This window comes from Vanacampus margaritifer, chromosome 13, assembly GCF_051991255.1.
Source record: "Vanacampus margaritifer isolate UIUO_Vmar chromosome 13, RoL_Vmar_1.0, whole genome shotgun sequence".
NCBI lineage: Eukaryota > Metazoa > Chordata > Actinopteri > Syngnathiformes > Syngnathidae > Vanacampus > Vanacampus margaritifer.
Genome location: NC_135444.1, coordinates 22,836,708 through 22,850,000, shown reverse-complemented (window position 1 = coordinate 22,850,000; position 13,293 = coordinate 22,836,708). Strand labels below are relative to the sequence as shown.

Here is a 13,293-nt window from a genome sequence, read left to right as displayed (position 1 = left end):
AATGGTAGTTATTACAAAAACGGCCAGCAGGTGGCAGCAGAGTATAAGAGATCAACCAGGGCCAAGTTGCAAAAAAGCCAGGAATGTGAATATTGGCGAAACTTAGCTATAAACTGCTGCAAAACAGAAACAGATAGAAATATACTTTGTTCCTGATGAAAGAAGAGACTCTAATCTTTCTTTTGGTAGCTTCCATGTTTTTATAGCAATAGAACACAATATTGTGTGGGCCTTGCCAAATCTAGTAAAACAGGAGCAAAGGGAGTTGCTTCAGTGAAAATGGCTGCGAGTCAATGAGTTCAAGAATAAAATCAATCTTTCATGATCAGCTGTTGACTTTATTTTGGCTTTGGTATGCGCGTGAAAGACGCCCGACTGGATGGCTTTGAGGCGGATTTCGGGGGACAAAGTCAACACCTGCATGGCCTGCACCTTTGTGTCCCCCAGACCCTTTTAAGCGTTTCCGGAGCTTAGCGGGGCCTCGTCGGGGTTTTTGACCCGCATCCCGCCCGCACTGGGATGACCCCGTTGCGGTGGTGCCTTTCCTTGTGTGTGTTTATGTGCGCAAAGCAGAGTTTCATAAGGGTCCGCTAACACCTGGCCAACCAGGAGGGGTGCGAGTGGGCGAGACAGCTGTGGTCATTCCGGGAGGGGCTGGAAATAAATCTGCCACAGATTGATGGCCGTCTCGGAATGCGGCGCTTATAAACGGAACGGAATGAGTGCGTTTGAAGACGGATATGTTTTGGATCTTTTATCTCCTGGAAGGCGAAGATGGTTCATTAGCAGCGTTAGCCGTTAGCGCCCGACTGTGTTTAGCGCCATTTAGCTTTGATCTTGTTTTCCAGGAGTGAGGACCAGACTTTGTGGTATTTTTAAGTGCACAAGTGTCACATAATCCCTCACTGCTCTGTATTAAATGGAAAATGTTGTCCATAAAGATCGAGGTTGATTTCGAGATACTTTTAGGCACGAAGGCAATTAGGCTAACAATACTTCTGTATTTCCCCCTCAAGCAGAAACAAATAGTTGAAGACTTTCCCCCTGTGTTGATCCCTAATGACAAGCTCATTTTTGTGGATTAAAGAAAACATCAGCAATTAATATTCAACAATTGGCATACATTGACGCCTCGCCTATCTATTCACAAATGCATGTTGCCACCAGGAATGTTACCAATTCTGTGGAATCCTCTCTTTGTTTTTGTGCACTTTTTGCAATGCCCCTATGATGCCATGGATAATAGGAAAATAGTAATTGATGTTTAAGAAGTATGTCAAACCTGGGTTGTTAGCAGATGTTATGAGGAGTTTTCACATTATATATATTTTTTATATATTTTGGCTGTGCATTTTTTTATTTTAAATCAAAGCATCTGTGAGCCATTTATTGAAAAGTTCATTTGGTTTGATTCAAGAAGTATATGGATGACTTAAACGCTTCCTAATTTCTATATTGGAACTATTTTTTGGGGGATCATTCCTTCTTGATGTTGAATTTTGGGGTTTTGTTAGCTGTAAGATAATCTTTAACAAAAGTAAAATATTTAATTAGCTGGGCAATTATGGGGAAAATAATAATCATGATTATGATGATATTGAAATCACTATTAATAAAAATGATTATTCATTGATTCCAAAACTATTTATTCAACTAGCAAAACGTCTCATGTACATTTTATCCCTGCACGTTGAACACGAAAATATTGTGAAATGTATTCAGCTCGAGCCGGGCTGAGTAAAGTAACCATTCGCTTCCCACTGGAATATTTGTGGAAATGGCAGATCCAAGTCAAGTCACTTTCAATTTCCAGTTTGTGCCTCGATTCTTCAGCAAGAATCCTCCAACTGCATTTTTTATCTTGACTACTTTTTTCCTGTGACGTCATCTGACCACACAAAGCAACGCTACTGCTAATGCTACGGCTAATGCTACGGCTAATGCTACGGCTAATGCTAGTGCTATTGAAGTGAGCTAGGCAAGTGCGACTAATCACCGCGGAACTGCAGATGAGAACTCGGTTGACAACAAACATGGAAATCAAAATGGTCTCTTTTCCGTAAAAGTCACGTCAAACAAGCTTCTACGCATTCTGTCAATAAATGTCGTTTGTTGTCGTCCGCCAGTCCCAGTACACCAACCTGGGCCTGCTGAACAGCATGGAGCAGAACATCCAGAACGGAGGCTCCACCTCCACCAGCCCGTACAACACGGATCACGCCCAGAACGGCGTGACGGCGCCGTCGCCCTACGCCCAGCCCAGCTCCACCTTTGACGCGCTGTCGCCCTCGCCCGCCATCCCGTCCAACACCGACTACGCCGGACCGCACACCTTCGACGTGTCCTTCCAGCAGTCCAGCACCGCCAAGTCGGCAACCTGGACGGTAAGGCCGCCGTTTTGTGGATGCGGGATACTCGTCTGCTCTTTTTCATTGTGTAGCCTCCTTCATATGAGGACCCCGTAAAAAAAAAAAATAAAAATGCCAGTCGAGTCTAACAATTGCTTTCAACACAACAAGTGCAAGGACGGAGTGGCAGGTATTTACAGACTGCAGTTTTCATTGTGTAGCCTTTGTCATACAAAGAGCCAATCACAGATTCTTAGATGATGTCACTGCTCAAATGTGCCAGAAGTGAGTGGCAGGTGCTCTATAGTCATTTACCGCTTTCATTGTGTAGCCTGTTTCACACAATCATTTGATATTGTTAATTGAATATTTTTAAGACAATGGCGCAAAAAGTGGCAGGTATATGCAAAGTGTATACTCACTTGCAGTTTTCATTGTGTAGCCTTTTTCATACAAAGAACCAATCACAGATTCTTCGATGACATCACCGCTCGTCTGGGAGTTGCTTTCAACACAATGAATGCGCCAGAAGTGAGTGGCAGTTGCTTTCATTATGTAGCCTGTTTCACACAGAGACCCAGTCAGCAATCGGTTCATTTGATATCGTTCATTTGATATTTTAAACACAATGGCGCAAAAAGTGGCAGGTGTTTGCAAACTGAATACTCACTTGCAGTTTTCATTGTGTGGCCTCTTTCACACCGAGCCAGTCAACACTCAGAAAATTGGATGACGTCGATGCTTGCCTGACAATTGCTTTCAACGCAACAGAGAGAAGTGAGTGGCAGGTGTATACAAATTCCCGCTGTATGCCTCTTTGACATTTTCTTTGTGTAGCCTCCTTCAGCACAATAGATGCATCAGAAGTTCACACCATCCCGCAATCCCATTTTGACATACAGTAATGAATTAGTTAAGGTCAGTGCCTGCCATTTTCATTGTGTAGCCTCATCAGCAACACTTTCACGCAGCAACACTGCATCTCAGTCAGGTCATTAGAAAACACGGGGTTTGCCATGTCTATACATGTGCAGACACCACTTTGCATACCCGTCAGCCATTTTCATTATGTAGCCTCTTTCGCACAATTAGAATCATTTCACGCAACAACACTGCGTCCCAAAATCAGGACAAGCATCATGAAAAATAGGAGCGAAAATCCAGTCAATTGCACTTCTGGGAACGAATGATTTTAAAGGAGCCTGTGGCCATGTAGCAGATGTGGCAGGTAATGACAGAGCGGTCGCCTGGCGTCACGTGGCCACACCTGGACGGACGGCAGTGACCTCTGTCATCACACCGCCATAAACTTTAACTCACTGTCAGGGCTTTGAACGCCGTAAATTGTTATTACTTCCCCCAAGGTTGTGTTTTCATCACTGTTGTAGAATCAGAGCCGGAACAGAAGCTGGAAATGGGACACCTGACATTGACTTCTCGAGTCCTGTTGTGTTGAAAGCAATTGTCAAGATGCAGCCATTGTTTGGGTTTCGTGTAAAAAAAATAAATAAATTTAAATCAGCGTTGGATAGATTCTTTATCTTCTATTATGGCTTTAAACGTCTATTTTGTGAAGCAAATGAGTTGGCAGGAAGTGATGTCATGGAGGTCATGTGACATGACAACATACAAAATTGCGCAATGCAGGGCTGGGAACGGGGAAGGTGTGACAGCATCCATATTCCCGCGCAGTGTTTTGTCTATAAAGGCCACACCCCGCATGACAAAACTGCTGGTCACACAAAAACATGATCGGATCCCAACACAAATATTACAAAATAATATAAACCGTTAAAAACTACAATTGAATGTTTCAACACAGTTGTTATGTTACAGCAATTGTGTCTCAACATTGCTAGAGATCTATTTGGAGTAAAGCATTTATTTTTTTGCTAATGTTTTTTTTTGTGTGTAGTATTTGAAAACAAATTCACAATTAAAAAAAGGATAAGAGGTTTGGAAAATGGATGGATGAATTCCCCCCCGCCCATGTGAATAATTTTTGACAAGGTAGGAAACCCTGAAATAATATTTAAAACAAAAACAAAAAAAATTAGGAAAATTAGGAACTGTATGAAATTATTTTTTAAATTATAAAATAAAACCTAGACCATTTAAGCAAATTTTTCAAATGAGGAAATACAATTAGAAAAAAATATATTATGATTTTTTCAAAATATATATACATTAAACAACATTTGCAAAATGTACATGTTATTGATAAAAAATATTTAATATCTATTTATATAACAAAAGATAAAGATAAAAAAATTTCAAAAATTACAAATTAAAACAATTCTATTAAATTAATACATGAATTGTCATTTTTTGGACATGTTTATATTTTTTCAAATAAAAGTGATTTGAATAAATGATCAATTAAAGGAGGAAAAAACCCTCCCCAATATATATGCTTTTAAAAAAAAATCTATTTTTTAATTATGAACAAAGTTTAGACTATTTTCTTATTGCTTTTTTGTTTAGACCATGTATATTTTAATTATAAAAAATATTTAAAAACATATATAAAATGGAGAATCAAATTGAAAAACTAAATGGATTTTTTAAAACTTTTCTATATATTCATCACCCCATATATTTTCTGAAGATGACTTCTCGATGATGCTCTATTATTTTTTATTTCTATATCAGACCTGCCAAAAACAAAACGTCTATGCATTTTTTTTTGTCCCCAAAAAACCCCCCCCACAAAAATAATGTAATCATTCATTTATAATAAGGCGGTAACGATGATGAAAGAGCAGATGAACATTTTTGATGTTGTTGAACTCAAAATGAAGAAAAACCATAAAGCAAATCAAGGCATGAAGCTGCGCTGAAGTCGGTGAAGCCGCCTAAGATGGTCAGCGGTTCCTTTCTGACGGCGACTCTCACGGAGACGCGCCTAATCCTCGCCCCATCGCTCCACTTCTTCCTGTCTGGGAAGACGGACGGGGTGGGGGTGGGGGGGGGGGGCGGTGACACACAACACCTCCCGTCCACCTCTTCCCAGAAAACCTTCCCCACCTTCTTCCTCTTCCTCCATCACTGATCTCCCAACTCGGAATTAACGGCGTGTTGCCAAAAGCTTATCCTCGGCCTCCATTGTGCGTCGAGAAGATTGCCGGCGTTTGTCTTCGGGGGTCGCCGGGATTACAGTAATGGATGGAGGGAAGACTTGTGTCAATACTCCCTTTTCGAGTCAATTGCGGCGCAGGAGGAGGAGGAGGAGGAGGAGGCGGGGTTTGTCTCAAAGAGTGTTCCAGCGAAAGGCGGCAAGACGCGGCTTGTCCCGGGAACATCTGCGGGCCCGTCCCACGCCTCACGAAATGGGGCCGAGACTTGTTTGTGTCAGCGAGCGTGTCCGCACTCGCCCTTGGAAGCTACTGAAGGTGCAGCAAGAGGCGGAGGAGGTGGCGGGGGAAGTTTTTTTTTTTTTTTTTACGATTTGGCCTCATGTTGTGGAAAAGTTCATACATGGATGGATGCTAAAGTTGACGTGAAGTTGAAAGTATCATTTGGGGCAGTGATGCCAGTCGCTACGTTTACTTGCAGTCAATCAACACATTCGGCTAATTAACTCATTTGCTCCCCCAAAAACGTATAAATACGTTCTATTTTAAATGTTTTCAGTGTCCCAAAGACGCATTTATACGTTGTTTATGCTAGTGCGTACAGAAGGCAGCCCTTTCAACTGCAGAGAACGGTTGAAGAAATGCTAGTTATTACAAAAAACGGCCAGCTGGTGGCGGCAGAGTATAAGAGATCAACCAGGGCCATGTTTCCCCCACTGTTTTAAACAGATTTGTGAATAATGATGAAGCTATATTGCTAATGCTAATTGCTGCAAAACGGAAACAGATGAAAAGAAGAGACTGTGGACCTTGCAAAATCTGTCAAAATCCAGTATAACATCCGGGAGTGAAGGGGGTTGCTTCAGTGAAAATGGCTGCCAGTGAATGAGTTAAAGTCATACATTATTGATATTGAAAAAATAATACCTTTTTGGGGCCAAATTTGAGCATTCCTAAAATAGCATTTCGTAACCAAAACAACCTTGAACCACATACTGCTTCACCAAAAACACTGTCCATTTCCATATTTATCGAAATTCCAATGTTTCTCGCTAAATTCCAATGTAGAGATTTGCCACAGTAGAAGGGTTCAAAAAAAAAAAGGAGGCCGAAAACTCCGGAGTGGTCCGTGTTATTGAGGCTGCGGGCAAGACCCGACACGTCAGGTATGAAGCAGACAAGACCGGAGGCGCCACGCAAGCTGCGCTTGTTTTGTCCCGACTTGTGTGAGGTGCCTGCGCCCGCAGCGGCTGTCAGCGCCACAGGAACGCCGCAGCTGGCGGGCCTGCCGGGACCTGCGGCTGCACGGCAACTTGGTTCGCTGCAGAGTCCCGCCGCCCGGCGCCGCCGCCGCCGTGGCCGAATATGATGGAGGCAAAAACGGCCGTCGATGATCAGAACCGGCTTGCATCGATAATCAGAACCGGCTTGTAACTGAACGTGTCACGGAAGCGTTTGCGTTTGTAAGCCAGGGTTTGCAAATTGGGTTTGTTGCAGGATAAGGTTTTTCGTTTTCGGGTTTCCAGTCGGGGTCACGCTGAGCTCCTTCCCTCGATTCTCTATTAAGCGATTCACTTTTCACTCTTCCTTCCTTACGCCCTGCCTTCCTTTTTTTCGTCTTACCTTCCTTCTTTTCTTTCGTCCATCATTTTTCATCCATCCTTTCATTTGTTTTTTCCTCACTTTCACCCCACTTTCCTTCCTCCCATCCTTCTTTCATCCATCCTGTTTTCCAACCCGCCTTCCGCGCTATCTTGCCTTCCTTTCATCCTCCTTTTCTTCCTCATTCTTCTTTCCTTCCCTCCATTTCCATCCTTCTTTCATGTCCTTGTTGTCATTCATCCGACCTTCCCTTTTTTCCATCTTACTTTCCTTTTCCTCTTTTATTCCTCCCGTCCTTCATTCTTTCCTCACTTCCGTCATTTGTCTTCCTTTCTACCGTGTTATTGTTTTGGTTCCTTTCCTCTTTTTCTTCATTACTTCCTTCATCCCTACTTTCCACATTTCCATCATTTTCATCCTTCCTTTCTTTCCAACCTTCCACTCTTCCTTCCACATTTTCTACTCTTCCGTTTACCTTCTTTCCTTCATGCTCCTTTTCCTCCTCCCATCCTTCTTTCTTTCCATTCTTTTTCATCCTTCCTTCCATGGTCTCGCTTTCATTCATTCTACTTTCCTTTTTTTCATCTTACGTTCACCTTTCCTTCCTTCTATCCTCTTTTTCTTTCTGCCAACTTTCTTTCTTACTACTTCCGTCATTTTTCATCTTTCCTTCCTGTCATTCTTGTTTCCGTTCATTCTACCTTGCCTCTCTTTTCTCCGTCTTACCTTCATTCCTACGTTTCATCCTTTCATGCTATCTTTCTTTCCAACCTTTAACTCTTCCTCTCGTCCTCCTCACCCTTCTTTTCTAGCATCCAGCATTCTTTCCTGCCGTCCTTTCTTCCTTCAATCCTTCTCTCCAAATTTGGTCCTTACTCACTTTTTCCTTCATCCTTATTTCCTTACTTGCGTCGTCGTCCATCTGTCTCCTTCTTTTGCTATATGAAAGTTCAATCAAAATGGTCTCTATCTACTTTACATGCAGCATAACATGTATAAAGTCACATTGTGTGTGTGTGTGTGTGTGTGTGTGTAGGTCGGTGCGCGTCTCTGGTGTGTGTGTGTGTGTGTGTGTGTGTGTGTGTGTGTGTGTGTGTGTGTGTGTGTGCGTGTGTGTGTGCGTGTGTGTGTGTGTGAGAGAGTCCCAATGTGATCAACGCAAGGCAGCCTAATGACACGCCTCGGCGCCCCCCGCTACCGAATCCCATCATTCAACTGGTTAGCGTTAGCTGTTAGCGCTGAGCAAACGAGCGCATATTTGTGCTGAGGAGTTTGTAGCCGCAGGGCAGGGATGGTTTGTGTTTGTGTTGTGTTGTGTTGTGTTCTCCTCGCACTTCTCCTGGGTGGGTTCGAGCCTGCGATAGTTTGATATCATCTAAACAAACTTTCAGAAAGATTAGATCTCTTTTCTCCTCGGCCCAAGTTTGTGTGTGTGTGTTTTGTGTCTTTTGTTTTTAGCCTGCAGCTACACAAAAAGCCGCAGCCTGTAATTATGTTAAACAACACACAAGAAGAAGACCATCTACGCCAAACTAAAAAAAAAGAAAAGAAAAAATCATATTCTTACCTATGGAACTATATGTACACTTTAAAAGTTTTAGGGGTTAAAAATGAATACTGGCTTTAAAAAAATCTACCTCCAAAGGTGGAAAATTGCCAGGTTGACTTTGTCCTCTTTTCTGCGTTGATTTTGTGATGTTTTTTTTTTGTGGACAAAGATGTAAAACTTTACAGGCAGTGTGAAAAGAACTTGTGATACTACCTCCGAAGCCGGAACATTGTCAGCTCGACCGCCAAATGTCGTCTTGGCAGCGTGAAAGGTCTTACGATACTACCTCTGAGAGGGTCAAAATAACCAATTTGACCTCATACCCCCCCCATTGGTGTCTGTGCCGTCTAACAGAACTGCGACAATAAAAGCATGCCGTGTGAAAGGCCGCCTAGGAAGGCGTAAAATTGGCGACAATTGGACACCCTTGACCGGTCTCTTTGTCCCGTCACATTCAGCTTGGTTTCCACCGCCAATCTGAAGCTTTTCCGCCTCATTTAGCAGAGTGACGGCGGCGTGCGGGGCGGTGTCGGGTTCGAGTGCAGCCATCCGTCTTTGCCGCCGCCTCTTGTTTTCGTTACACTTTGGCCCGATTGGGAGTGAGGAAGGAAGAGTGAAAGCAGGAAGGACAGATGAAGGAATGAAGGGATATAAATGGAGGGGACATTTTTTTTATTATTTCATGAAGGAAGAATGGACAGAAGATTGGAAGGGGGGGCGCTAGCATAGCCTAGCTAAGGTAAGATACCCCCCCCAACCGCCCAGTCCCCGCCCCAATCTAGCCCACCCCCCTTTTAGCCCTTTAAAAGATGAAAGCCTGGTTTAATTGCGACTGCGGGGTTTGTTTTTATGGAGCCGCTCGGAAGTACCACAAGGCTTTTCCATCAGACGTCTTCAAGGATGCCCAAAATGTGCGTGCGTGCGTATTCAAGTGGGTGGTAATCACAGTCCTGTCTTGAACCTCCTTTTTGCCTGAGGCCGACAAGGCAGGGTTGGGTCCAGGTAACAGGTGTTACCCCCGTCCGGCCGTCTCTTCCATTCAGCCTGTTGTTGTTGTTGTTGCGCTTAGAAGTGATCATGATTTTTTTCATTCCTTCTTTCACGCAGAGATCTTGATTTAAAAAAAAAAAAAAAGTAGTAGCAGGCCTTTTCTTTTCGATGGAGGCAACAACGTTAGTAATCATTCTGAAAGTGACATGACAGTAGGTGTTTGAAACTTTACACCCCTGCCCAGGCAATGCGGAATACCGTTTCATACCTGTTATGGCTTCTGATACTACCTCCAAAGGTGGAAATTTGTTGGGTCGAATTCATCAATGCCATTGAAATAGAACAAAAGAAGGGGGCAGGGGGGGTGGTTCTGATACTACCTCTCATGGCGGAATATTGGCGGCTTGACTGTTCCCCGTTCATTATTGACGCCAGTTATACAGAACAGTAATAAAAAAAAAAAGTCAACTACAAGCTTCTAAGTTTATCATGGAAAAGTATCGCAGTAAATGTGGCGGTGTGAAATGGACTTGTGTTACTACCTCTAAAAGTGGAAAATTCCAGGGACGAGTACATTGCGGTGTTGTTTATACATCGACACAGAAAAGAAACAAGACGGACAATGTTGGATTTTTAACAGCCGGCGTGACTTTCTGCTACTACCTCTGAATGCGGAACATTTCCGTGTCGACTCCACTCATCGTGTTCTTTCCCGCTGTCAGTACTCCACAGAATTGAAGAAGTTGTACTGCCAGATCGCCAAGACGTGTCCCATCCAGATCAAAGTTCTGACCACCCCCCCGCAGGGCGCCGTCATCCGCGCCATGCCCGTCTACAAGAAGGCGGAACACGTCACCGAGGTGGTCAAGCGCTGCCCCAACCACGAGCTCAGCCGCGAGTTCAACGACGGTCGGTTGATTGACTGTTTTGATTGACTGATTGGTTTCTCAGCATGTATTGACCGGCAGTGTATTCCGCATCAGGTCAGATCGCACCACCGAGTCACCTGATCCGCGTGGAGGGTAATAGCCACGCCCAGTATGTGGAGGATTCCATCACCGGGAGGCAGAGCGTGCTGGTGCCATACGAGCCGCCGCAGGTGAGAATCAAGGGTTGTGCGCTCTTTATTTCTTTTCGGAGATTTGTTATGGAGACTCGGAAGAAAGGTGGGAAAATGTTTTGGGGGGTTTTCTTGGTACTACCTCTGAAAGGAAATATTGTTGTTTGTCACCCTATTTTGTCCGTGTGCTAGTTATACAGGCTTTATTTATTTATGTATTTAATTTTAAAGACAGGTTTTCCTGTTATAGTAAAGAGGAGCTTATAATGCTACCTCTGAAGGCGGAAAATTACTGGGTTATTTGTCCAATCTTGCCGTTGCTTAATGCATTTTACAGGCAGTGTGAAGGGGGCTTTTCAGACTTCCTTCAAAAATGGGAAAACTTCACGATTGACTTTTTCACCGCCTTTCCGTTATGAAAAAAATGAAAAGTGAAAAGGGGGCTTCTAATACTACCTCAGAAAGCGGAGAATTTCCAAATCAATTTTACCCCTCCCTCCAATCCCTCTCAGTGCCGTTGATACAAACACAGAAAAGGAGATAAATGACTTTTCTTGGCAGTGTAAAAGGAGCTTTTAATATTACTACCTCAGAATGCGGAAAACGTTCAAGATGACTTTGTAGAATGATTGTGGACGAAAATACCAGCTTGTATCATGAGTGCAAAAAGATATTCTGATATTACCGCAGAAGGTGAAAAATTGCCTGGTCAACTTTATACCCCCACATTCCGACCCCTGCATTGTTTTTACATAATAATGGCTTGATAAAAAGCCAGGTAAAAACAACTTTTACAGGCAATTTGACCAAAACTGCAAACGCTGATTCATGTGGGAGAGGAAAAAAAAAACACCTAATGACCTCACTTCCTGTTTTCAATCAGGTGGGCACGGAGTTCACCACCATCTTATACAACTTCATGTGCAACTCCAGTTGCGTGGGCGGCATGAACCGACGACCCATTCTCATCATCGTCACCTTGGAGACCAGAGAGTACGAACACCAAACAAACACAACTTCAATTCAGAAATTCAACTAGTGGTGCAACGGCTCAACATTGATCCGTGGTCGGTTCGGATCGGTGACTCAAATCCGTGTTCCGATCCAAACCGGGACTTTTGTGATCCGTTGCACCTCTATTAGAAATTCTGTTGACTTTTTGAAGCACAAGATGGACGACGTGTGCTGATGACACGCGCGCGTGCGTGTGTTATAGCGGTCAAGTTCTGGGCCGCCGCTGTTTCGAGGCTCGCATCTGCGCCTGTCCGGGTCGCGACCGCAAGGCGGACGAGGACAGCATCCGCAAGCAACACATCACGGACGCCACAAAGAGCAGTGAGGGTACGAAGCGCCGTAAGTAGAGCTTGCGGGGGGCTTGGTGACGGGCTCGACGGCTTTTTTTCTTACGTTTTAATACTGCGCGCTTGCAGTTGGGATTATGAGGTTGAGTTTTTAAAATCGCCGATGTGAAAACATCCAAACTTTTCACTTGGGATGACGGCCTGCAAATGTGACCTCCCTTCCGCCTTCCTTGTTTCCCGCTCTGCCATAGTAGACCTGAAACGTCAGCGCTTCTCGCGCTTACCCGCTTTCTCCTCTTTGGACTTTTCCAGCCTTCCGGCAGGTGTCTCACGGCATCCAGATGTCGGCCATCAAGAAGAGAAGATCCACGGACGAGGAGGTGTTTTGCTTGCCCGTGAGTTCCTCACCGTCCGTTCTGACGGCCTCCATTTTGTTTCCCCCCCCCCCCCCCCCCCCAGCCTCGCCACCACTTGACTGGCTTTCCCTTTCAGATAAAAGGACGTGAAATCTACGAGATTCTGGTGAAGATCAAAGAGTCTCTGGAGCTGATGCAGTTTTTGCCGCAGCACACGATCGAGTCGTACCGGCAGCAGCAGCAGAACCTCTTGCAGAAACAGTGAGTACAGCTACGCAGCCTTCAGGGCCACCGTACTTTGACAGCGGAGAGTGAGCAAAAATGTTTTTTTTGTTTTTCATTCTTTACATAGAGATATAAAGTGCAGCAACTTACAAGTTTTCTACAAGCTGTCGTTTGGTTGTTGTTGCGAGACCACCACTAGATGGCGGTAAAGAACGGCAAAACATACACCAGCAGTGAAAGTATTGCATCATTTACCAGTAAATTAAATTACAAAAATCATCTTAAAAGTTAAGGTACACCAGAAATAAGATTTTATTCTTCTAAGAAAATTTAAAAAAAAATTCTAACAAACATATCTTTTTGTATTCTTCCGAGAGAAAAAAACGTTTTTTTCCCAACCAATCGTTGTCTAATATCTTCTCAAGAAAAAGTTATATTTTGACTCCTAAAAATGTATTTATTTTTTGTCAAAGATTATCGCAAGACAAAAATATAAATTTTCAGCAAAAATCAAATAAAAGGTTCTTCAAAAGTTCGCAAACAAAATTGAAATTTTCTAAGGGGAAAAAAAGTTCTATTTTCAAACAAAGTAAATACTTTTCAGAAGAAATTAATATATAATTTTCTGACAACATTCTATTTTTAATTAAAATTGTCTTTATTTACGAGTTAGTTTTTTTTAGAAAATTGCATTTTTCTGATAACGTATCTAATTTATATACATGATCAAACATTGATCGTTATTATTCTATTATTTTATATTATAAAAGTACACAATTTTCATCCAT

General features: G+C 43.2%; 1 protein-coding gene across 5 annotated transcripts in view; it reads left to right on the top strand.

The window, feature by feature from the left end:
• Positions 1–13,293, top strand: part of tp63 (tumor protein p63) — a 50,163-nt gene that overhangs the window by 30,427 nt on the left and 6,443 nt on the right. For 3 of the 5 annotated variants that reach the window (XM_077583035.1, XM_077583032.1, XM_077583033.1), the window contains 7 exons: positions 2,127–2,384; positions 10,286–10,472; positions 10,547–10,662; positions 11,507–11,616; positions 11,840–11,976; positions 12,237–12,319; positions 12,417–12,541. In XM_077583035.1, the coding sequence (XP_077439161.1) occupies positions 2,127–2,384; positions 10,286–10,472; positions 10,547–10,662; positions 11,507–11,616; positions 11,840–11,976; positions 12,237–12,319; positions 12,417–12,541 (1,016 nt within the window). The remainder of the gene's footprint in view (positions 1–2,126; positions 2,385–10,285; positions 10,473–10,546; positions 10,663–11,506; positions 11,617–11,839; positions 11,977–12,236; positions 12,320–12,416; positions 12,542–13,293) is intronic. The other 2 variants (XM_077583031.1, XM_077583034.1) reach the window with 1 other exon arrangement.